The sequence below is a fragment of the Lissotriton vulgaris genome, unplaced genomic scaffold (genome assembly GCF_964263255.1).
Source record: "Lissotriton vulgaris unplaced genomic scaffold, aLisVul1.2 SCAFFOLD_827, whole genome shotgun sequence".
NCBI lineage: Eukaryota > Metazoa > Chordata > Amphibia > Caudata > Salamandridae > Lissotriton > Lissotriton vulgaris.
The window spans coordinates 77168-104036 of record NW_028247218.1 but is presented as its reverse complement, the minus strand read 5'-3'; the positions used below and the strand labels follow the sequence as shown (position 1 = coordinate 104036).

The 26869-nt window shown below is 43.6% G+C and overlaps 1 protein-coding gene across 1 annotated transcript in view; it reads right to left on the bottom strand.

The window, feature by feature from the left end:
• LOC147665215 (arf-GAP domain and FG repeat-containing protein 1-like) overlaps nucleotides 1-26869 on the bottom strand; it is a gene marked incomplete at its 5' end in the record, with an annotated part of 303816 nt that overhangs the window by 205985 nt on the left and 70962 nt on the right. Inside the window, 2 exons of the mRNA XM_086949669.1 lie at nucleotides 5517-5613; nucleotides 13581-13790. Of these exons, the coding sequence (XP_086805795.1) occupies nucleotides 5517-5613; nucleotides 13581-13790 (307 nt within the window). The remainder of the gene's footprint in view (nucleotides 1-5516; nucleotides 5614-13580; nucleotides 13791-26869) is intronic.

The following is a 26869-nucleotide window of genomic DNA, read 5'->3' as shown; positions in this document are numbered from 1 at the left end:
TGACAACATCCAGGGATAGTTACAACATACAGTGTAGGAAAACTATGCCTCGAATGGCTACAGAGATCCACACTTCCAGAAATTAAGCAACACTTAACTTTACTTAAAGAAGGTGCTGACTTGTGAGATTTCTTACTGGGACCTTGCAAACAGCGTCAAAAACGTTTCATATACGCCGGTATATACGCAGCTTACAATGAAGCTTGGAAAATAACACAAATTGAAACTGCAGAAAAAATACGAGAAATTGATCGTATAAATTTGGAAAAATCACTTTCTGTAGTGGACAATGGGTTAACGACTATCCTCCAGAATTTATTAACTGGACAGCATTGTATCTTCTGCTATTGAAGAACAGGATATGCTAATGTTACAACATGGCCAGTCCCAATTACGTTCTATTGTACAGTTAGGCTGGACGTTACAAAATTTGCGTTCAGGCAACGTGCCGTGGCGTCTAATCAACACAACGTCATTATTTTCTATCTATAACCTTACTGATAGACAAATCTCTTTGGCAAAGAGAGGGGCAGACTATACAGTGCTGAGCATTGAAAAACTAGAAAAATTACCATTGACAATGTCAGAACGACTGGTCATTGAATGGATAATACATGGCACCATTACAATCTCGATAACAACTTTTCAGTTTCTATACTGCAAAAGTATATACCAGCAGGCCTGTATGAAAGGTTGGGTAAAGGATACATCAAGACAACCTGGAATTTGCCATATACACATAGATGTTGGAGTGGGGGCAAGAAAGAAGTATTTCTTAGTGGTTATAACTGTAAAAAGTCACTAAGTGGTACATTTCTGTGTCAAGGAATTAACTTGCATGGAGCCTGCGAAGGTTCTTCAAATAACCTTTCATGTCACCAGCAAGGCACCCCTGCTACACAGATAGAGCCTTTTTTCAGACAACTTTCCAACGGCAGCTACGTTATAATAAGCGACCACAGCTGTTGTGGCATGGTGCCAGGAAAAGCCTATCTCGTGAGCGTTACTTCCATGGTCACTTGTTGTATGCAAGTATTGTATCCAAACAGCAAACCAGACATGAAGGCGGCAATATGGCCTTCTTTGAATATCTCTTCTATTTGAATTGATACTTTAAGCAGAATGAAGTCTATTATTTTACAAAAAACTGTGCCTTTAACCTTGTCTACAGAAACGTATGATCTGCAAGTTGCAAGGACAGCAGCTGAGATACATGCATTATTATCAACAAATTGCCCCATACATTTCGTAGAAATGTTAAGTCAAATCCTAAACATGTCAGATACCAGTGGCATCGCACATGTATTTAAGACAATTTTTTCGGGGCTGCTAACACCCTTCGAAGCAGTTCTTGGCATCTTCCCGAATTTTGTGCATTCTGTGTTCAACGGCCTGCCTCTCATCTTGGGACTCGTAGCAGGAATCTTATTTTTGTTCCTTCTGCTCCGATATGGCAAGTCCAGTCACAGACAAAACTCAGGCTACAATGGAAGACACGATCCTAGCAGTACAATTCAGAGAGCGGATCACTTAAGTCCTCGGCTTGGCTAAGAGGTCTGAATACTACCTGGTTTCTTTCATTCAGACCAATCTGGCAAGATTGCATCCTACCTGTATTAAGATGCTTGCTTTGCGGAGAAGAATGCTTGTTTGACGTCTGTCTCACACTTCCATCAGCAATACCTATGGATGTCGATACTTTGCTTGGTTCGGTAACGGCTCATGCAACGTGTTGTCTCCAGCGGCTACCCATTCTGATGACGGCATTCGTTGAGACCTCACCATTACGATTAGGTGGCGGTGAGGTACGAGATGAAAGCGGCACACAGGTACAACCTTCAGTGACCATTACTGATCTAAACACCGATGATGGCAATGCATCGCATGTATGCACTATTTCCACTTTTTCGGAGTTGGCCCAACTTTCACCTACTGTTGTAGACAAATTTTTTGCCGTCCTACCTGAGGTAATGTTCTCTCCTAACAGGAATAATATTTGAAATAGCGAGCACACAGCGTTCCCTGAACTTTGAATTCGGCCTTCAGTTTTGATAAACAGAACTTCTAAAAACATTGGGACTATTTTTCTTCCCGAAAGCAAAATAATTTTTTTTCCAATTCCCAAAATATTTACTTTTTTGGCACATGATACTCTGCTAAAAGTAGAACTATTCTTAGAGAACAAGATTTCTATTTAAAAAAAATACCTAGAGACAATATTATGACTTAGCCTCTAGCACATGTACAGTCTTGTATAAATATGTGATGAAATGGTCTCTACTTTCTCTTCTGTATTAAGAGCAATTTCATGAATGTAATTTGTGATTCATTCAGCCAACATTCTAAAATGAAAAAAATATGCAATATCTGAATGATACCACTGCTTGAAAACGTACAGTATTATACTCATTTTTCGTGTACACACCATTTCAAATGCAAACGATGTATTTTGGGGTGGGCTGAAAAACACATGCATCGTTAAATGTTTAGTATTGCTTAGTATTTATTAATGATGGACATTATACGTGGAGTTGTGAATGTATCTAGGACCCTAATTAGATATTCCCGATGTATGCCCTTGTGTGGTTATAATAAATCATATCCCTATAAAGGCATAATAATCATATCCATATTAAGTCATAGCCAATATAGTCCAAATACGGCAAGGCTACTCCTAGAAAGTACAATGCGTTCTTAAACAAACCAAGCCTCCAGCAGCCCGGGAATTTCCACTGCTTCTGTTTTGATTTGTCCTAGAACTCCTGAGAGTCCTGAAAGAACTGCCAGTTCTTAGTGACGTCTTATGTCCAACCTTGCGTAAACTCGGCACACTCCAGGTATAAATATACCAGCATCTGCCTTAAGCAAACACACAGTGGTTTGGAGCAGATCGGCTATCTACTTGCCCGACGCTCAGCTGATACGAGTGCCGAAGGAAGCCGACCCTCCCAGCTGACTCACAGAGAGACGCTGTCTTTTCTCCTGCCAAGAAAATCCAGCTCCAGTGTTTCCCTGACACCCTCGCAGGTTTCTGGGAGATCGAGTCCTGAGAAAGAGATACAAGACCTCCTTCACCTATACCCAAGGTACGGAACTGATTAGACCCATAGAGAATTCTTGATTCAGATTCTTGGCAAAAACTGTAACTCATCTACTCCTTCCCTGTACTATGCTTAGGTTAGGTACACTGGGGTATGCGTATCTTAAAAACACCAGTTGAGTAAGTTTAGTCATTATTTTATCATTGTATGTATTTTATCCATTCTAAGTATCTTATGGCTTAGAAACCATATAAATGCTTTTACAGTATTATTTCATAATACTCCTTTTACTGTACGCACTTTACTTTATGACCAGTATTGCAATTGTGGCAATTCATTTCTCTTGCATGTGAAAGAAGACTGCTCAATAAATAACCCTTTTATTGAAAACGCCAGTCTCTCTATTTCCCTGCATTCCTGGTGAAACGAAGCATGCACGATTGACTGAGTAAAATAGCTATCTATTGTTTCCGCGACTCTAGAGATATATTACTTATTGCAGGGGGAACAAAGTTGTCATGTGATATGGTTGTCAGAAGCTAGTCCCTTCTTGTCTATTCAGGAAAGCTCAACGCCTTCTTGTTTACTCGAGAAAGTTTCTAGTGACCTCTGAGCTAGCTGGCACACACAATTAAGTTAACATATTCAATAGAGACCTAGTCGACCTCAGTCCTACGTCTAAGCTATCGTTTGTTATTCCAATGCGCAGAGCCTATTGGGAAAATAGGAACTACACTACAGGGGGAGGGGCAAGAGAGGGCCACTAGAAGGGGGGAGGGGCAAAGTGGGGGCACTGGGAGATAGGGGGCAAGAGAGGGCCACTAGAAGGGGGGAGGGGCAAGGCAGGGCCACTAGGAGAGCGGGGGTAAGGTAGGGCCACTAGGAGAGCGGGGGTAAGGCAGGGCCACTAGGAGAGCGGGGGTAAGGCAGGGCCACTAGGAGAGCGGGGGTAAGGCAGGGCCACTAGGAGAGCGGGGGTAAGGCAGGGCCACTAGGAGAGCGGGGGTAAGGCAGGGACACTAGGAGAACAGGGGGCGGCACAGCATCTGGGAGAACGGGGGGCGGCACAGCCTCTGGGAGAACGGGGGGCGGCACAGCCTCTGGGAGAACGGGGGGCGGCACAGCCTCTGGGAGAACGGGGGGCGGCACAGCCTCTGGGAGAACGGGGGGCGGCACAGCCTCTGGGCGACGTGGCTTCTCTTTAAGCCTTGGGCCTTAGTCTGAGAGGGAGAAGTGGAGCAGAGGCAGATGAGATCAGAAATCACATGGGTTAGGTACGAGAAACGCCGTGGGTGCAGTCTAGGAGGAGATTGCGTCCGAGTACAGGTGGGGGTTCTTGCTCATATTTTGTCAGAGAAGTCCTTGCAAATCATATTTTTTGCAAGGGAGTTCACATTCCTCTGTGATCTGTGAAGGAAGGGCATTTTCAGGAGCAGCCTTTCTCTGAAGCACAGAGACACAGAGGATCAGACCAGGGCCGAGAGTGGAGCTGGATAGAACAGGTTTAGATATAGATGCTAAAACTTGTTTAAGTTCATGCTTTAACTAATTAGTATTGAAAGGATTTGTCTTATGCATTTATTTCTCTTTATGGGTGATTTTTACCAATTATTAATTATTTATTAGCCTTACATAATTCACTCTTGAATTATATTTCCTGAACTCTTTAAAGAACTCTGATTGACATTTGATGATGCCGTATTCCCTTTCTTTATGGAATGTTTTGTATGCAACTTATAATATGTTCTGTATTAATTCTAGTTCTTCTGTTTTCCAAATTCTGTAACCTGATTGATATTTGACTAATGAATAAAGGGTCAGAGAAATTTAACTTTTGACTAGAAAATAAAACCCTTTAAAATACTCACCAACTCTCTTTATTGGCTTAAATATTATTTGTATTTTTGATTTTTCATTTTTAGTAAAGTCTCCTGAAGGTAATACATGGTGTCAAGGGCCCAACACCGTTTTAACGATAAAATAGAGGTAAATGAGGTTTTGCATTGCGAAATTACCGTGAAATTACCGCTGGATCACTAACAGCAGACTGTCAGAAAGCCGGTAAAGTATGGCCTCAAAGGCATATACTGAATAAATATCTTAATTGAAAACCATGGATATGCTTTTCATATTTGCACTGCTACCCTAGAAAATATGTTTGACCTATTTTTTTAACATAACTTCGCATATGGGAAATAAAAACTGCTTATTTGATTACGCTCAACAAGTAAACCTTCAGCAGTTCAATTCGCTAGTCCCAACTGGCTTCAGAAAAACATTAACCTCTATAGATCCTTTCCCCTGGATGCTCGCCTTGTCCTCTTCCAGGATGTGTGGATTGTTTAGAACTGATCAGAACATCACTTTAACTTCTGACAAGAGGAGTACCTGCTAACATTACTGGCGGAAGAAAATGCATTACTAAAAGTTGCTGGAGAGCTCAGCACACTGTCTAAGTCTGCTAGAGCTGCATACTTGTCTGTAATGGAACTTGGTTGACTTGGAGCTGAACCAGTAGGACCTGCCGCTGATGCCACTGCTGTGCCGAAGCCACTTCCTTGGCCACCTCCACCTAGAAAATGAACACCAAAGATCAAATGCCTGTTTTGTCCTTTTAACATCATTATACATTTTAAATTGGTATGTTCTTTGATTTGTACACTTCTATATGTTCAAATGTTTAGCCTTTTTGCTCATTACTGAAATATTCAGGCAACTACCAAAAGCATGGTCATTTCTAGATTCCCAGCAATTCACAATCCATGCTTCTTGTATACAGTAAATACACACATTTCATTACACTTGATTGTAGGTAGTTAGAAAGTATATTTGCTCATTGAAAATAGGATTTCCTCAAACAACTAATTCAAGTATAAGAAACTACATCCCTATGCGGTCGTCAACGTAGAGTCAAAGGCCAGCAGAGAGCATCTGTTCTGTCATACATCTAGTGTGAACCTGTGAGCTTTTCATAATATTAACAGCGTTAACAGATTTCTTTAACCGGTGTAAAAAAATATTGCAGAAAGATAATTATACAAGGCTTTATAACTAGATCATTTCTCTGGGTTGTGCCTGGACGTTGTGTGACCAATCTAAGTACTTTAGAATGAACTGCTGCGAAAACAAATGGCTCATACAAATTTTCTATTTTACAACTTGTGCTGTAAAAATCCATCAAGAGTCCATCCAACCCAGGCTCTTCCCTCTCTCCATATTTTTGAGTGACGACTATATCTTTTCTCTAGTCAAGTGGCTATCATCTACCTTTGCTTGGTGATGATTGCTGGAGCGCTACTCTGTCTAGGTAAATTGAAGGAGCAATTATAAGTGTGGTGGTCCATGGCAAGGTTATAGGGCATAAAAATAATTTGTGAAAACGACCTTACTGCCCAATTGTATACACTGTATAGTTCTACTGTGGTCTCCGATACGAAAAATAGGTTGGCATTTAGAGACTGACCCCAGTAACAACCTCCCTAAGACAGGAAATCTATTGTACTACCTTCCCCCTGCTTGAGCTCAGCTCAGAAGCAGGAGGGTATAATTGTGTCTATGGTCGGAAGCAGCACTAGCTTGCTTGCAGACCCTGAAAGGATGTTTCCCGGAGTACAGGGGAGTGCCCAAGAGAACCCCCCAGTACATGGGATCATACTTCTAAAACTGGAATCTGTGTTGGGGTATGAGTCCAATATATTGGACACCAGATATGACCATGTTTGCGGCAGCCATTATATAGTTAGACATCTCGTAATGACAGATGTACACTATGTATCTCAAAATGGCTAACTGCACTTACAAAGCCTGGAGAATAGATTGTAGCGTTTGTAAGAGTGTCCTGCTCATGCAGGGGCATCCTCACACTTATAACTCAGCACCATGCTGTGGGGGTGTCTTATAAGTTTTAAGTGAAGTGACGTCAGACAGATGCAAAATTACATCTGTTGTGAGAGGTGCAAGCACCAACTCACACAGGCTGCAATAGCGAGCCTGTAGACACAGTTTAAGTGGACTCCCATGGGTGGCACAATACAAGCTGCAGCCCAAGGGAGATCCCTGGAATACCTATGCCCGGAGTACCTTAGTACCATTAACTAGGGACTATGAAGGGTAAAACAGTAGCCGTTTGAGGAGGTACCAAAGTGCTTATGGTCCATTTTGGAGCAAAAGCACAGTTGCTGGGGTCTTGATTAGCAGGATTCCAGCAGACAAAGTCAAAAACACACTGACGCTAGGCAAAAAGGGGGGTAACCATGCTAGAAGGATCCTACCTTCCTACAGGGTGTTAGAACCTTGACTTAACTGGGTCTTCAATTATCTCTGTAGAGACTAAGCACTGACTCTATTAGTAGATATTGAACCGAGTGCTGAGTTCTGGAGAGGTATCCACTAAAAAGTAACCTCCCTCCTCGGTGGTGTGCATTTGAACTTTGTGACAGTCAGCTCTATGCTGGAGAACAGTATGTAAAGAAGTAGTGGCATCTGGTGGTGATGCCTTGACCGGAGTCGGCACATCAATGCCAGAGTCTGGTGGAACATCATATGCATCCCGAGGATCTGGACTATCTGGGGGTACTCCCGGAAAGGCATTGTCACAAGTGTAGTGTGTAGGGCTCACTATGTCTATGTCGCTTGAGTATGTGGAAAAAGAGGACATGGATTGTGGTGAAATGTCCAGTGGCTTAGGGCTGGTTGCCTTGTGTTACATGGTCGTTTTCTTTGGAGGAGGCGAAGATTCAGAAATGTTCTGCCTCGTCTTTTTAGGGCTTGGTTGTTTTGATAACTTTTCTGCCTCCAAAAGACTTATTGTTCATTAATCCTTGGAGGTTCTGAAATACATTGCCCTCTGCATTGGGATGGCCTGTCCTATGGGTTTGGAGATGTGACAAGTCTCTTTTTGCCTGGTGCTCCGGTGGAGCCAAAGCCATTGTTATCAGTATCTTTTGTGCCCACTACTTTTTAGGCCCTGTCACCCATGATGCTCATTGAGTGGACCCCCGTATGTCTAATTGACTGCGACGATTTTGCAGGCACCAAAGCTGTAAGCAACGAAGATGGTTTGTTCAGCCGGAGGACTGTGCAGACGTTTATGGCATTGTCCGTGATTGGGGGATGAGGCAGTTTTAATGCCAGACAGCAGCTATGGTAGCAACACTTTTAATGGGCAGGTCGTGAATGGCTAAAAGCAAAGCACAAGTGTTAGGGAAGCCAGGCCATCATCTTATGAATTTGGGTGGCCTGCAGGTTCTCTCCTGGAAATGTAATGGTCTTAGTAGCAGCATCAAGAGGGGTGTGGTCACAACATTACTACCCAGGTGTGTCCCAAATGTAGTTTTGCTACAGGAAACCCACCTGGTAGGCAATAGGTGTGGGTTCTTTAACTGAGGACCTTGGAGGCTGGTGGTCCATGCAGGGTTTTCAGAGGGTTCTGGGGGTGTCTACTTTGAAGGTCTGTCCCGTTTCACATGGTGAGGACATGGGTGTTCCAGAAGGGGGTAGGGCAGAAACCTCCAGCAACTGGAATAGGTTCCCCATCACCATAGTTTCAATGTAACTACCGCCGGGCCTGCAGACAGAGTGCTTGCCGCACATGGGAGACTGCTTGGTGGCTGCGCCAGATGCCCTCATGCTTGTAGGGTGGGGACCTCAATTTGATGACAGGGTGAAAGGGAAAGGATAATGCAAGCCTGCCAGACACTTAGGGTGGCTACGTGCCTGGCTACGTTCCTGGGGTCTATGGGGTATCTGATTTGTGGTGGTTGCAGCATCCAGACCAGATGCAGTTCTCTCTTGTGGCTAATGCTATGAGGTAACTCAATAGGTCGGATTACCTGTGGTCCAGCTGCATAAGACTGGCTGGTGGGGTAATGCGCAATTCTTGTCGAGAGGTATCTCGGTTCACTCCCAGATGATGGCGACATGCTGAGGGGCCTAGGGGCCCGGGGAGGGGGGTGGTGATTGGCTCTATGGGAACTAATTACCTGGGGCACCGGGAAATGGTTGGTGGTGGCGACCACCAATTTTGAAGAGAACAAGGGGGTGGTGTCCTCAGGGTTGTGCTATGGGAGGTCTACAAGACTGTGGTCCGGGCCATTCGATCTCACACACTGTTTTGAAAAAGAGGGAGCAGGAGTGCTTGGTACTAGAGAGGAAGTTGGTGTAAGGGGAAGCTGACTTTTGTGGGCTCATCAACGCCAGACCTGGCGATTGGAATGGAGAGGGCACAGGAGGAGTACCAAGTATTGGCACATCAGGAAGCTAGGGTCTGTTTTGGTTCAGCGATAAGACCTGGAAACTTGAGGTGTGGTAGCTGAACACGAGGAAGGGCAGAGGTGGATACAAAGCCTGAGGGGGAGCAATGAGCCCTGCCAGAGGCCATCGCTCAGGAAAGGGTGTGCCAGATGCAAGTCATCTATAGCCCGCACACAGCTGAGATGAGGGAAGGGTTGCTCCATTTCACCCGGGATTTCCAAACTCCCACTCTTGAGGGATAGGTCCAGGAGGCTCACATCTCGGACTATGAGATCGCAGAGGCCCTGACCCATTTGAAGAGGGGACGAGCCTCGGACCTTAACAGCCTCCTGCCTGAGTTTTTTAAGGTCTGCAGACTCAGGTGGTGCTACACTTGGGGGAACTATTTAAGTGCACAAAATAGGACGGGGAGCGGCTGGAGGACATGCCTGGGTGCCGACTGTTCCCATTTATAAGGAGAAGACTAGGATGAGTGTGAATCCTACCACCCAATCCCTGCTTAACGTACAGGTGAAAATACCGGCAAGGATCCTAGCGATCCGCATGCAACAGGTGGTGCATTTTTTGTTGAATGGGGACCAATAGGGCTTCATGCCACATAGGGAAAAGTCATGTGTAAATGTATTTTCAGAACAATGGTGGAACATATTAAAAAAAATACTTTCTTGAGAAGATATCAGTATTTTACTTTTTCTTTTTCATAAAACCAAAATGTAATTCAAACAAGGGCTGATAAAAAGATTCATAAAATTGAACGACGCAAGTGACATCAATTTACCATGAACAAAGTGCCAGTGTGACAGAAAGTGAATAGGTGTATTATACATTCAAATGGCATAACGATACAACCAAGATACAGGGAAAAAATGAGGGTGATGGGGTCCAACCAATATATAAGTGTCTGCGGTCCAAGCAATAATTGCTTAACAAGTCCAAGGACAACGAGACCTAAGGGTTTATGAACCAATGTATCCGTTGACGTTTCCACCATGAAGTATGCGCGATTAAAAAAGCATCATGGCGGGTCTTCTTCAGGACAAAGGAACAGGAGACGAGACAGCAAATCCCAATTGCATTAGGTGCATTGATCAGTATGGATAGGGATCCAAAGACAGTGGTTTTTGGATTCAGGCGTGAAAGCCTGAAAATGTATGAGGCATTTGCAACTTCAAAGGCCGTGATCTAAATGGAATGATTCACAAGGATGGTATAACCAGCTCTTGATGCTGCAAACCCTCGCTCATCGGTCCAGAACAACGTCTGAATTCCCCCTCAGAGGGGGAATCATCAGAGCACTTCTGAACATAAGTGAATGGAAAGGGATCACCATTTGTAACTCGGTCAATCATGGCCTCAACACTATTGAAGAATGGAACAGCACAATCTTACTGTAACTCCCTATGCACATGCTGTCCCCATCATTTCCATAATTATTTGGCTCTTACCTCCTGACATGTACACACGTGATTTGGAATTCCACAACCCACTGTTGTGTTTTCCCTTCTCTTCCTTTTCCGTTCAACCTTCACAATGTTATTCATGTGTTCACCATTGTATTCCCCAGTCACCTTTAATTATTTGCCATTCCATACTTGCTTCCACATGCATCAAATTAGTACCATGCGAATGAACAACTGTATTAATTGACTTAATGGTTTTCCATAAATGTATTCATATGCATTGAATTTGCTCCAATTCACGGTGCAAACTGTATTCATTTGACTCGTGCTCATTCCGGTCACTCAGTCTGCTGCAGGCTGCCCTAGAAAACAACTACTTCTTGTACCAGAACACCTTTTATCTGCAAATCAAAGGTGTCTCCATGTTATCATATGCATTGAATTAGCTCCATATTACTGTGCAAACTCTGTTCACTTGACTCATTCTTGCCCCGGTCACTTCATTCTAGTCACCCACTGTCGACATGTTTAATCGTTTGCACTTGCTCGACATGTTATCACACCGTGGGGTTCCTAGCCACCTGTCCCCGCAGCGGTACCAGGAGCCATTGATTCTTACCCAGGTTATCTACCTCCCTTGCCTGGACGAACATTGGCACTTCTTGCCAGCCACTCCACCTTGATTCCGTTACAATTGTCTTTTCCCCGCCCTCCCCTCTCCCTGCCCCGCCTCCACACATCCACATCGTCACCCCTGACACTCTTTCACTGGCACGCCCTCCGCTCCCTAATCACATGACTGCCCCACATGGTACTAATCAAACGCCAGGAACTGCAGATGCAGTATATTTTTAAGATTTATGGTCCTTTGCTGTAAGAACTGCCGGAGGAATCCTCCTTGGAGTACAGAGATCTTGTCTCTCCCCTGCATGTGCGTGCTATCTCCATGGTGTACACCAAAGTCTCCCTTGACTTGCCCCCCCTTAGGGATGGATGGGAAAGGGACCTAGGATGGATGGGAAAAGGACCTAGGATAGATGGGAAAGGGACCTAGGCAGACTGCAGGACAAGGCTTGGGGTGAAGCCTGCTGTTACCTGCAGGAGGTGGCGATTGGGCCTGTTTTTGTCTGGTACAGTTCAAACTGTTGCATTGGGTGTAATTCATGAAGGAGTAACAACAAAAATTGGGGCGAAGTGGTTTTAACTGCTATCTGAGGGGGTGTGGTCAGAGGGGCACCCTGCTCCACATAATATGGGAGTGTCCACTGGTGCGGAGGTAGTGAAGAAAGTGGGGTTGCACCTGTCCGAGGTGGTGTAGGCCCAGACACAGCTTTCGCCCCAGCTGGTCGCACTGGGCATCTGAGGGATCAGACTTTGAAGTAAACCCTGCTTTTTTGTAATGAGGCTTTGGCGGTAGCAAAGTAGGACCCAGCCAGGCAGAGTCCTAGACTGCCCACGATACAGAAGTGGGAATTGAATCTTAGCTGGTGTATGAGGGCGCTGGTGCAGGTGTATAAATCTAGGGCCTGTCCCTGAATGTTTGAGAGAGTCTGGTAATCCTGGAGATCGAGGAGCCCTGTGATTCGAGAGCCGACACCCACTGTGGTTTATATCAGGGGGCTTGGAAGTGATGATTTTCTAGGAATATATGGTAGGGGACTCCCAGTCACGATGTATGATTAAACAACTGAGAGACAAGCCCCGTTAACCGTGTTTTGCGAATGTGTGGAGATTGAGGTGGTGTGGTTAGAAATCTGGGCCTGGTATGTCTGTGCATGGTATGACGTTGACTGTCTGGGCATTGTTTGAGGGGGAAGGGAGGGTTGTGGAGAGGTACTATTTGGTGTACAATTGGCCGGCTTGCTGGTCCTGATTCAGTTTGTTGCCTACCTTAATGGTCCTATTTTACTTGCCTAACTAAATGGTTTTATCTTACTTACCTCAATCTTGAAAGGACTAAAGTCTATTGAACCCACCAGAACTAATATTTGTCATGTGACAGTTAAACAGAGACCACTGCAAAGGATTTGTTAGCTTCAGCCTCCAGAACATCAACCAGACTAGGAAGGATGTCAGACAATGAAGTATATGAGTCATCTAATCAAAAGGGTTGTAAAGAAGGTATGCTCCGGAGATGGGCAGAGACAAGAAAAGAAATCCCTTAAATAAGAAGCAAGCAAATGTGATCAACAAGAAAGCCACCCAATTAATAATAATGTGCTGACCATTTATTCAACCCAGTAGGTCTTCAACAACACCGCCCCCAATTTTCAAACAGTCAGGCACCAAGGGAGAGCAAATATACAATCCATGTCATACACAGCAGACAAACTAGACTCCAGAATATTTATGACTTGAAAGTACATTGGCAAATAACACTTACAGGGCCAATGCACAGTCTGGATAGTTAGGCAGCAATTACACTTGGGTAAAACAACAATCAAAACTTTGAAGACATGTACATGGGCACCGTAGGATGATAATTTCTTGTGTCCTGCAACTTGAGAATTCTTTAGGTTTGAACCACACCCAAAAAAACAAATGATCCCTTGGCTATAGAGGTCACCAACATTAACAGAAACTTGAATACCCCTCTCAGCATTGAGGGTGTGCATCCCCTTGAGGGAAAGTTTTTGATAAGAAAATATGTAAGAGAAGGAAGGGGGCGAAGGGCTTCATGTTGGCTTTTCTGTTTCACAAAACACACTTTATTTTTATCTTTCTGAAAGGGGTCAACAGGTTTAAGTTATTTTAAAAAACTTTTGTCAAAATAAAAATTTCCAAGCTCTGGAAATCTATAAATAAGGGTGGACTCCAAGAATGGATTTAACTTGGTCTGCTATAACTACGCAGCAGTCTGTAGGTGATATATGATGTAATTGCATACCTGTGCCAGTGCTGAAGATATTGTCCAAGTCAGCAAGTGCAGCATATTTGTCTGCGGACGGGAGACTTGGTTTATTTGTTGCAACATTACTGGACGTTGTTGCTGTTGTGCCGCTTTGAGCAGAGTTGAAGGTACCAAAATCAACACTAGAGGATTTGGGAAAGTTGTCAAAATGAGCAAAATTAGCATTCGCTGATGGAGCACTTCCTCCTGCAAAATATAACCAAATATAAAGAAAGAAAAATCACTCTGAGATATTTTAAAATGTAAACAGACTGATTAACTCACTCAAGTTAGTATAACCACATTTGCAATAAAAACCAACTTACTTTGCTTGAATACAATCTCCTAAGCAGCACAGGGAAATCCAAGATAATGGTCATAAAGATAATGAAACCATGTTTTCAGCTGAAATCTTTAGTACTAGTGGTGGTACTAGTGGTGGTATTGGTGTTGGTATTAGTGGTGCTGGTGGAGGTATTAGTGGTGCTGGTGGAGGTATTAGTGGTGCTGGTGGAGGTATTAGTGATGGTATTGGTGATATTGGTGGTGGTGGTATTGGTGATATTGGTGGTGGTGGTAGTGGTACTAGGGGCGTTGGCGATAGGGGCGTTGGCGATAGGGGCGTTGGCGATAGGGGCGTTGGCGATAGGGGCGTTGGCGGTGCTAGTAGTATTGGTGGTGGTGGTACTAGTGGTGGTATTGGTACTGGTGGTGGTACTGGTGGTGATGCTATTGGGGTGATGGTGATTGGGGTGATGGTGATTGGTGGTGATGGTGATTGGTGGTGATGGTATTGGTGGTGATGGTATTGGTGGTGGTGATGGTATTGGTGGTGGTGGCATTGGTGGTGGCGACATTGGTGGTGGCGACATTGGTGGTGGCGACATTGGTGGTGGCGACATTGGTGGTGGCGACATTGGTGGTGGCATTGGTAGTGGTAAATGAAAAAAACACAGTTGATGGACAGAATGCAGAACAATGTCATACATTCACCTCAGTACAGAGATCTGGCCCTAAATCCATCGTTTTTTTTGCACTCCACACCACCCCAGTTCAGACATGGCCATATGCAAATCAGTCTGACCCTGTGCCTCATGGGAACAGTCCAGCCCGAACTGCCAAGCCATGCCTTCCCTGGACCGGAAACAAGCTTCTGAGGACCGGTTTCTGGCATTCCAGCCGTCCATAGCCCGGCTTGCTTGAATCAAGTGGTGTGGAGTGCATGGGACTCACGTCTGAGCATACCCATCCCACTCGGGGTGACAAATGCAAAAACCAGTTGATGGACAGAATACAGAACAATGTCATACATTCACCCCAGTACAGAGATCTGGGACTAAATCCATTGTTTTTTTGCACTCCACACCACCCCAGTTCAGACATGGCCATATGCAAATCAGTCTGACCCTGTGCCTCATGGGAACAGTCCAGCCCGAACTGCCAAGCCATGCCTTCCCTGGACCGGAAACAAGCTTCCGAGGACTGGTTTCTGGCATTCCAGCCGTCATCAGCCCGGCTTGCTTGAATCCAGTGGTGTGGAGTGCATGGGACTCACGTCTGAGCATACCCATCCCACTCGGGGTGACAAATGCAAAAACCAGTTGATGGACAGAATGCAGAACAATGTCATACATTCACCCCAGTACAGATGGTGGTGCTGGTATTGGTGGTGGTGGTGGTATTGATGGTGGTGGTGGTATTGGTGGAGGTGGCGGACTTATGGTATTGGTGTTACTGGTGGTGGTGGTGGTATTGGTAGTGGCGGTATTTGTTATGGTGATATTGGTAGTGGTGGTGTTTTTGTTAATAAAATAGGCTTTTGAAAACAACCCAGTACAGATGACATGTAACACAGATATGCTGTTGTCAGCTTGCCCCCATTAGCACACAATTATGTGCTACCTGGAATTCACAGGACTTAATTCGCTAATCAAATCAAAATCCCTTTTACTTGGGGGCTTGAAACAGACTTGAGATAATGCCGGGTTAAAGTGATTGAAAGCAGGTGCCCGTGTTACGGGGGGTCGCGGTGCTGCTTTAAAAAAACAAAAGCGGTTTCAGCTGAAGCATCTCGTGTCCGGCCTGCAGTTAGAGAAACTCAATAAAGTAAATAGTGCTCACAGACTAAATAACAGGTCCCGTTAAACAATCGAAGTAAAGGGGCCAGTTGCCTTGAGAGGGTACAAATGAAAACAAGCCTATCCTAAGGAGGGACTAACAAGCCTATTAACTAGTCCTAATAACAGAACAGTCTTGCTCAGGTACCTATGAGCTGGTGTGGAGGGAACAAAAGGGTTTGGTTATGGTTTTGATACTACCAAAACAGAAAGTGTGCTTTGTTCCAAAATACTATTCTCTTTTGTTTACCAATTAGACGTGTGTTTATGTGAAGGTGAGGGCAGCAGGTTTATGAGAGGACTAACTTTTTTAACTCTTTAAAAAATGCATTATTAAAGGAATATTTTAACTTTTTGGAGCTCAGAAGAATTATAAGAACCTCTGATATCATGATACATAAATAGGACCTCAGAGGTCGAACCGCTTTACTTATGAAATGAAAGTGGAAGGAGGTCCATTGTAATATAGCCCACCTATGCTATTGCATTACCATGTAAACAGGTATCACTAATAAGTCGCCAGATCAAGCTACAAAGTTCAGAACTATACAGCCCACATTATTTTTACATGAGTTAGAAGATCAAATACAGCTTTCTATCCCTGCTCCCTTTTAGGTCGGTAAACTGAATACCACCATACTTGTTAATAGAGACATCTGTTATTGAAACGCACAGACCAGGTCACCAAAGCCTAGAAAATCCTCTAAGGATTCTGCTAAACAAAAAGACCATGGTTTAACACATTTGGCTCTTTTCAAAAAGATCTGCAAGGCGGGAGGTCCACACCTTGTTTGCCGTTTGTCAAGCTAGGTGCAAAGTTTTGGTGGCTTATGTTTAGATAATGCTCATTCATCTGGATCCTCCTTGCACATTACTGCCAACATTAATACGCCTAAATTCAATCTCATCAGTTGCTGAAAACACATCTGTTTTCTTCCAACAATAAAATGGCCTCCACAGAGACCCGAGGATCAGGTAAAATCTCTAACTTATCTCTTTGTTTCTTCCCTTAGAGTGCTGAAAACAATTAAATATGACTGAGTAAGAAGGAGAACCTACTTAAACAAGCAGTAAAAAGTGCAGAAAGCAGGACTGTAACCTAAAGCGTTCACTAATGGTCTTTGAGAATTATAGTCCTGGAACCATACCAGCCTTATGTAAAATCCCTAATATGTCTTCCTTCTACAATGCCAATAGTCATGTTAAGCTTTTGTTCTGTTATCAGGTGGGAGTGGCTCAGAAATCTCTGACCGATAAGGTGCAATAATGCAAGGATCTAAAATAATTGTAAATCCAAAGAGGGTAAAACTAGCCAGGTGCACACCTGCCAGAAGGAATGGTCATCTCTACTAGAAATCTGTGAAAGGCACAGATTTATAGGGGAATTGATTCATAAGATAAACGACTAATGAATCCTCCACTAAAAGGAATATAATATACTTAGAATACAATCTTACCAGACAAAAATAAAACCAAATTAGAAAGGTTATCCAAAAATTAAAGTGCAAACAAAGCTTTTTCTAAACCCACCCCACCTCATCTTGGTACAACACAGGAGTATCAGTCTCTTACATCCATAGAACAGCTTCAGCAAGCACAGCAGCAACAAGAAAATCCTGTTGAGAGGCAGGAGACTCATGTCAAAATCCCCTCTTGAGGCCTTTATGTCACAACCCCTTCCTGCACCCCCTGTGTAGTGGTCTAGCGTACAGGGCTCACGATGCTTTATTCCTATCGCGCGTTATGGCACACTATATCATGACTGATTTCCCCCACACACACCCTCATGACTGAGTTTTCCTCAGCATCCTCATGACCGATGTTCCCCCTGCATCCTCATAACTAATGTTCCCTCAACATCCTCTGATGTTTCCTCAGCACCCTCATGATGGAGGTTTCCTCAGCACCAATAATTCCACTGTGCTTGAATCCTTGCAAACGTTCCCCAAATCCCGTAAACCAATGGATTAACTGCTCTTGCTGTGACTAGGCCATGGGTATGGTTTTTTATTGAACCCCTGCAAATTTCCCCCAGAATCCCATGAGCCAATGGCAAGCCTTGCTCTGGCTATTACTGGGGTCTTGGTGGTGTTTTCCATTATGCAAGCTTCAGCAGAAAATATACATTTGTTTCCTGTTCTTTGGCTCTAATCAACAATTTGCACCTGCTCATTCTATAAAGTCAAAGACAGGGTACTAACAAGTGTTTCTCCATGGTTTGAGAACCTTCCAGATGGCCATGTGCCCAACGTGATCTAGTGTTAAGAAGAAGGGGTCCCAGTAGAGAGGACGTAAGAATGAAAGAAATTCAAGACAAAGTAGAAAATAAATACATCTATAATGTTTTATTCACATTATAGGGAGGAAGATTGTCAAAACCAAATGTACAATACAAAATCGTATCAGTGCCCCAAGGGGGGTAGGGGGGACGTGCAAACGTGAGGGTAGTGTGAGGAAGGAATAAGTGACCATAAAAACAAGTATTATTCAGACATTCTCATAAGTTAAATGTCAATTCGACAACAAATAGACAACAAATCAGATTAACAGTTCGAAATACACATGCCCCTAAGTCCGTACTATACACAATTTGGGGTAGGAGGAGGCTGTGTGGGAGTTGAGAAAGTCGACGTTTCGACCCAAGGGAGGCAGGAAACTTTACAATCCTTGCGGGTGGGTCTTCATCAGGACGGGAAGAGGGTGGCGGGGCAAGCAACCTATATTTAAGTAAATATTAGAATTAAGTAAATTAATCATGGAGCTGGGTACTCGTTGAGTTACATAAAAGTGAACACACAGGGTCAGACTAACCTGCTTTAATCAGTGTCGCTGAGCGAAAGTAATTTTCTGAGGGTGAATTAAGCAACAGGTTCTAAGTAAAAAAAAAAGGGGGGAAATATCCATTAGCATTTGAAACAATGCGCGTGTGCTCATACTAAGAGCTAGGGTGGAAAGAGTATCTCTGAACTTACTTGAAGAAATACTGTATATATCCCACAAGGGTAGTTAGGGAACGAAACGATCCGGGTGCTGGGCTGGGGACCACTCCAAAATTTCTGAATGGAGGAGAACAACTTATCAGTTTTGAAAAAAGGGCCGTTATAAAAATTACTGGGGTCCAAAAAACACACAGTTGTGGCGATCGGCGATACATACCGATTAGAGGATTTCAGTCGTGTGTCCCCGTGGATTACTCAAAGTCTTTAACCTAAAGTATAGGAGACATGGGGAGCGCGTCAATTATGGAGCTAAGTGGAGAAGCCAGTAAGCATGAGTAAGGAACGTTGTCCGTGGCTGTGTGGGAGGAATGGCTTACCCGTTTCGCGTAACTCAGTCAGAGCGTAGCGTCTACCTCGGCTGCCTCGAGGAGAACAGGGAACTTCCTGGTGTCTCCGTTGTCATGGCACCAGGATAGTCACGTGACAGTCAAGAGCGTAAAAAGACTAAAGAGTCTTTGGTTGTTAAGGTAACCCGAGAACTGAGAGAGGTAAATCGGTTTGCTGAAACCGAGGTCGATAAAGTATGGGCAATAAATCATTGGTAATAAAGGTCTGTTGTTTATAATGGGGGCATTGCTGATGTAAATAATCTGAATCATATTCAAACAGATATAATCCTAGCGATCTCGTCCTGCGCGAATGATTTCACCCAAGAAGGTACATTCATTAGTTGATTATGACAGATAAATATTGCATGGGGTAATGGTCATGCCTGACGCTCAGGAAAATGCTCAGAACAATTTTAAAATAAATTGCAAACTTCGAGATAAGACAGCACATGAATAAACTGAGTTCTGATGAATAGGAAGTACTGCGAACCTATCTCATGATGGTTAAGGCAGTATAGGCGACATAGAAACTTGTCAGATTGTAGACCATTGGTCCGTTGGGCTATGATTGATACAAAATACAGCAAATCTATCACACGATGGATAAGGCAATATAAACAATGCTGAAAAGACAGCACATGAATAAACTGAGCTCTGATGAATAGGAAGTACTGCGAACCTATCTCATGATGGTTAAGGCAGTATAGGCGACATAGAAACTTGTCAGATTGTAGGCCATTAGTCCCTTGGGCTATGATTGATACAAAATACAGCAAATCTATCCCACGATGGATAAGGCAATATAAACAATGCTGTAAATAATCATGCAGTTGATGATTGTAGTCCATTTGCATATATAATACCTTTTGGTCTACCAGAGGAGCAGAGTGTGGATTACATAACGGTGTCAAGTCTACGTAACTCATAGTCATTACAGTATAAACCCATATTTACATGTATGCATATCTATCACTTGAATGTAGAGCAGTCTCAGTACACATACGTTTGTTAATTACCAGAAAAACCCTGGACAGGTCGGGTTATAGGTTTAAAGATTAGGATAAGGTAGCAAGCTGCGAGAAAGAGCTGTCATGTTCATTTAAACCATCTTGGATGGAGTTAAAGAAGAACATCCATTTCAGTTCTCTGATGTTCAGTATTGTCGTGATGTCTCCGCCCCTGGGGCCCAAGAAGGCTTTCTCAATCACAACCCATCTCAAGCTTTCCGGAGGGTGTGAGGCTGATCGGAAGTGGTCAACAAGGGGGGCCCCTAGAGTTTCACATCTTATTCGGCTCATGTGTTGTAATATGCGCTGTTTTATTTTCTGTTGGGTTTGACCAATGTAAATTAAGTCACATGGACAGATAATGGCATATATCACAGTGGATGTATTGCAATTGGTTAGTGATTTCAATTGGATCTTGTTCTGGTTGTGTTGAAACTCCTTGGTTTGTAACGTACTGTTACAGGCTTTACATTGCCCACACTTGAAGTGACCTACTGCTGGTTGGAGGTTCCAAAGTGTTCTTATAGTGGGTTCCTCCTTGGTGGGAAGGAGTGAACGTACTACGTGGTCTCTGATGCTTCTCGATTTCTTAAAAGCATGGAGGGGTTGAGCAGGATGTTCGATGTCATCTGCAATCAGCTGCCAATGCTTGTTGACAATTTTCTTGATTTGATTGCTCTTGGTGGAGAAGGTGGTGACGCATACAATGCGGTCCAATGAGTTGATGGTGGAGTCCTTAGCTTTGAGGAGTTCTTCGCGGGGGTAGAACCAGGCTCTTTTACGGGCTTTGGTGATCAGCCGTCTGGGATAGCCTCGTGATTTCAGACGGTCCGATAGATCTTCTGATTGCTCAAAATAGTGTTCCTTCATGGAACAATTTCTGCGAATGCGCAAAAACTGCCCAAAGGGCAAGTTGTCTCTCAGTGCCCGGGGGTGGTGGCTGCTGTATTGGAGTAAGGAATTCCTTTCAGAGGGTTTCCTGTAGAGGGTAGTTAATAAGTGGCCCTCATGATGGTAGATGGTGATATCCAGGAAGTCAATCTTGTTTTTATCGGACTGGATGGTGAATTGTAGATGTGGAGACTGTTGGTTGAGCCAATTATGAAATTCAGTGAGCGTGGTTGCATCGCCATTCCAAATTATGAGGATATCATCTATGTATCGAACCCATGTATTTAGACAATGTTGAAAGGGATTCTGAGTGTTTAATACATTGCTGTCCTCAAAGGCTGCCATATACAGAATAGCTACATCCGGTGCGAAAGGAGCACCCATTGCCACCCCTTTGGTTTGTAAAAAGAATTCATTTTTAAATGTGAAGAAGTTTTTCGTCATAGCGATGCGAAGGAGAGCTATGATAAATTCAGTTGGTACCCACATTGGTGTTGGTCTCGAGTTCAAGTATCTAGTTATGACTGCCAATGCCTCTTCCTGCGGGATGCTGGTATAAAGGGATACCACGTCACAGGTTGCCAACAGTTGTGTCATTGGATTAAATGGTCGGTTCTCAACCAGATTGATGGTTTGTAGGGTGTCTCTCAGATAAGTTTGTGTGGATTCTGCCAGGGGTTTTAAGAAAAAGTCAATATATTGTCCAAGTGGTTCTAGTATAGAGCCACACCCCGAGACAATTGGGCGTCCTGGCGGATTGGTCATGTCCTTGTGTATCTTAGGTAGTGTATATATCGTTGCCAGGCGCGGATGTCGTTGATTGAGGAAGTCGAACTCAGTTTTGGAGAGAAAACCTAGGTCAAGACCTAGTTGCGTGATTTCCTGAATCTCACGTGCTAAAGCCTGTGAAGGATCTGCCCGCAGTTTGAGGTAACTGATTCCATCCGATAATTGTCTTTGAATTTCAAGCTCGTAGTTTTGGACATTCTGAATTACGATCGCTCCACCCTTATCGGCAGGTTTTATCACAACATCTCTGTTGTTGGCCAATGATTGGAGGGCCGTTTTCTCAGTTTTGCTGGTATTGTACTTGGTGTATGTTTGGTTGAGAAGAGTAGAGTTGACATCTCTCCATACCACGGCTTCGTATGCTAGGATTTTGTTGGTCATGGTACATGATGGAGGCACAAAAGTTGAAGGAATCCTTAGGCCGGTATGTGAAGGGTTTTTGTATGGGCCAGTGTTTCTGAAAAAGTATTTGAGTCTTAGTTTTCTAAAGAATTTATACAATTCTGTACGAACTGTAAAGGGGTCAGGTCTGTTGGTAGGGACATAAGATAGTCCTTTACTCAAGGCTCGTAGTTCATGTTCGTTCAGTGTGTACTGTGAGATATTTACGACAGGATTATTGGCAGATGTATTTATTACCACCGATAGGTTTTGTTCCGTGTTGTCCGTTCTCCGTGTTGCTCCTGTTGGAAATGGACTTGTTTGGGGGCTTGGCCGCGGCTGTTGTCCCAGTTGATGTTGCTCTGGTTCTGTCCCCGAGATTGGCCTCTGTTCGAAAAATTGCCCCTGCCTCTTGGGGGGCGCCATGGTGCGGGTCTGGATCCTAAAAAAGGTTGGTACTGTGGTGATTGATAGCCGTAATCCGGATAGTTGTATTGTCGGCTCTGTGCTGCGAAATCCTGTTCACCTTCGGAGCTATATGAGGAATCGGAGAAAGTAGTGTAGTTTCTTCTACCACGAAAGCCTCCCCTGCCCCTGTTCGTGAATCTACCTTGTTGGTCTTGTTTGTAGTAGTCTTCTTGGAGGTATGGGTAGGTCTTCTTTTTGTCGTACAGTCTAATGTCTCTGGCAAGTTTCTCCAACTTACGGTTTTGAGTAGTAAGATCAAAGTCCTTCAAAGTCGCTTCTAAGTTATTCAGGGTTTCCTTGGCTCCTGCTAGGTTAGCATCCGCCGCGATTTCGGATCTAAGTGACTTAATTTCACTAGTCAGCAGTTGGATTTGTTGTGCAGCCGTCTCTATCCCAAGCACCATCCAGTGGCGAGAGCAATTGTTGGATATATGGCTGAAACCTTCCCTGAATTTGGGGACCTCCACAAAGATAGCTGGTTCAATCTTTATCTGTAGGCCTATGGGGATTATGTTCTCTTTCAGATATTTTGTGAGCAGGTGTCCGTGCCAGCGGGTGCGGATCAGTTTCTTTTCCAGCCGTTCAAGGCGCTGAATTTTATCCTTCAGACTGAAGTCTATGGTGGGTGGGTCACTTGTTAAGAAATTATTGATCGGGTCCTCGAGGAGTTTATCAATATAGTCCTCAGAGTAGGATAATAGTTCACGGTCGACCATGGTGTGTGTGAAACCAGGGTATAGAAATTAATTCTATGAGAGAGAACCTCGCAGACAGCGTCTGCACGAAGTATGTTATGAGAAAAAGGGTTGACCCAAGAAAGTCACTGGGACCTGGGTGTTTAGCGTTAAGAAGAAGGGGTCCCAGTAGAGAGGACGTAAGAATGAAAGAAATTCAAGACAAAGTAGAAAATAAATACATCTATAATGTTTTATTCACATTATAGGGAGGAAGATTGTCAAAACCAAATGTACAATACAAAATCGTATCAGTGCCCCAAGGGGGGTAGGGGGGACGTGCAAACGTGAGGGTAGTGTGAGGAAGGAATAAGTGACCATAAAAACAAGTATTATTCAGACATTCTCATAAGTTAAATGTCAATTCGACAACAAATAGACAACAAATCAGATTAACAGTTCGAAATACACATGCCCCTAAGTCCGTACTATACACAATTTGGGGTAGGAGGAGGCTGTGTGGGAGTTGAGAAAGTCGACGTTTCGACCCAAGGGAGGCAGGAAACTTTACAATCCTTGCGGGTGGGTCTTCATCAGGACGGGAAGAGGGTGGCGGGGCAAGCAACCTATATTTAAGTAAATATTAGAATTAAGTAAATTAATCATGGAGCTGGGTACTCGTTGAGTTACATAAAAGTGAACACACAGGGTCAGACTAACCTGCTTTAATCAGTGTCGCTGAGCGAAAGTAATTTTCTGAGGGTGAATTAAGCAACAGGTTCTAAGTAAAAAAAAAAGGGGGGAAATATCCATTAGCATTTGAAACAATGCGCGTGTGCTCATACTAAGAGCTAGGGTGGAAAGAGTATCTCTGAACTTACTTGAAGAAATACTGTATATATCCCACAAGGGTAGTTAGGGAACGAAACGATCCGGGTGCTGGGCTGGGGACCACTCCAAAATTTCTGAATGGAGGAGAACAACTTATCAGTTTTGAAAAAAGGGCCGTTATAAAAATTACTGGGGTCCAAAAAACACACAGTTGTGGCGATCGGCGATACATACCGATTAGAGGATTTCAGTCGTGTGTCCCCGTGGATTACTCAAAGTCTTTAACCTAAAGTATAGGAGACATGGGGAGCGCGTCAATTATGGAGCTAAGTGGAGAAGCCAGTAAGCATGAGTAAGGAACGTTGTCCGTGGCTGTGTGGGAGGAATGGCTTACCCGTTTCGCGTAACTCAGTCAGAGCGTAGCGTCTACCTCGGCTGCCTCGAGGAGAACAGGGAACTTCCTGGTGTCTCCGTTGTCATGGCACCAGGATAGTCACGTGACAGTCAAGAGCGTAAAAAGACTAAAGAGTCTTTGGTTGTTAAGGTAACCCGAGAACTGAGAGAGGTAAATCGGTTTGCTGAAACCGAGGTCGATAAAGTATGGGCAATAAATCATTGGTAATAAAGGTCTGTTGTTTATAATGGGGGCATTGCTGATGTAAATAATCTGAATCATATTCAAACAGATATAATCCTAGCGATCTCGTCCTGCGCGAATGATTTCACCCAAGAAGGTACATTCATTAGTTGATTATGACAGATAAATATTGCATGGGGTAATGGTCATGCCTGACGCTCAGGAAAATGCTCAGAACAATTTTAAAATAAATTGCAAACTTCGAGATAAGACAGCACATGAATAAACTGAGTTCTGATGAATAGGAAGTACTGCGAACCTATCTCATGATGGTTAAGGCAGTATAGGCGACATAGAAACTTGTCAGATTGTAGACCATTGGTCCGTTGGGCTATGATTGATACAAAATACAGCAAATCTATCACACGATGGATAAGGCAATATAAACAATGCTGAAAAGACAGCACATGAATAAACTGAGCTCTGATGAATAGGAAGTACTGCGAACCTATCTCATGATGGTTAAGGCAGTATAGGCGACATAGAAACTTGTCAGATTGTAGGCCATTAGTCCCTTGGGCTATGATTGATACAAAATACAGCAAATCTATCCCACGATGGATAAGGCAATATAAACAATGCTGTAAATAATCATGCAGTTGATGATTGTAGTCCATTTGCATATATAATACCTTTTGGTCTTTTAGGTTCGCAGTACTTCCTATTCATCAGAACTCAGTTTATTCATGTGCTGTCTTATCTCGAAGTTTGCAATTTATTTTAAAATTGTTCTGAGCATTTTCCTGAGCGTCAGGCATGACCATTACCCCATGCAATATTTATCTGTCATAATCAACTAATGAATGTACCTTCTTGGGTGAAATCATTCGCGCAGGACGAGATCGCTAGGATTATATCTGTTTGAATATGATTCAGATTATTTACATCAGCAATGCCCCCATTATAAACAACAGACCTTTATTACCAATGATTTATTGCCCATACTTTATCGACCTCGGTTTCAGCAAACCGATTTACCTCTCTCAGTTCTCGGGTTACCTTAACAACCAAAGACTCTTTAGTCTTTTTACGCTCTTGACTGTCACGTGACTATCCTGGTGCCATGACAACGGAGACACCAGGAAGTTCCCTGTTCTCCTCGAGGCAGCCGAGGTAGACGCTACGCTCTGACTGAGTTACGCGAAACGGGTAAGCCATTCCTCCCACACAGCCACGGACAACGTTCCTTACTTATACTGTAATGACTATGAGTTACGTAGACTTGACACCGTTATGTAATCCACACTCTGCTCCTCTGGTAGACTAGGTCTACCATTCGATCGAATCCGTCATGGGGACACTGCAGTAACAGGACGCATTTAGCATTTGTTGTGGCAGCTTATTAAGGTCTGCGCATGTGCTCGTCGTTGGACGCCAAAAATATTACATTAATTTTTGGAATATTACCTTCTTGGATAATCGTGCTTTTTACCTACAAACCCTTGACGTGTTTAAAATATTATCCGGATATCAGAATTTTGATATCAACATCTGTACTGTTTTGGTCAAACGTTTTCACTGACGCCATTCCGTCGCTTCAAGATCTGATAACATCCTTGCCCTGATGAAGCTCCCATGGTTTGGGACCGAAACGCGTTGGCTGTCTTATAAATGAAAAAATAAAAGAACATTTATTTTTGATACTACGTGGTCCTGGTCTACTTCATACTTGGTGCTGCCTCCATTCTGTTTCTATAGTAGTAAACAAGACCAAGCAGTCCGGTCTTCAAAGACTATAGACTTTTCCTCCATGTTCTCTCAAAGAATTACTCTGGCGCTTCTTGTGTGTTTATACTCCAGATTCTTCCTAAAACCTTGATAGAATTTTCACTTCACAAGAATTAAAGACTTTAGGTCTGTGTTTCTCTGATGAACAGTAGTGCCAAGAGAAAGCATTTCAGAGTCTGTGAAATATGCATCAACCATGTACCCCACCCTGTGTTCCAAATGTATCCTGAGGGGTGCAAGTAACTCCAACCTTTGCTCCGAGTGTATTCTTATGAGTGCAAGTATCTCCAACCTTTGCTTTGAGTGTATCCTGGAGACTGCCAGTAAGGCCAATCTGCATTTAAAGTTTAATCCTAGGAGTGCCAAAATCCAATCTGCGATTGTGGTTATTCTGTTCTCATGCCGAGCTGCTGATGAACCATGTTAGTTTATGTC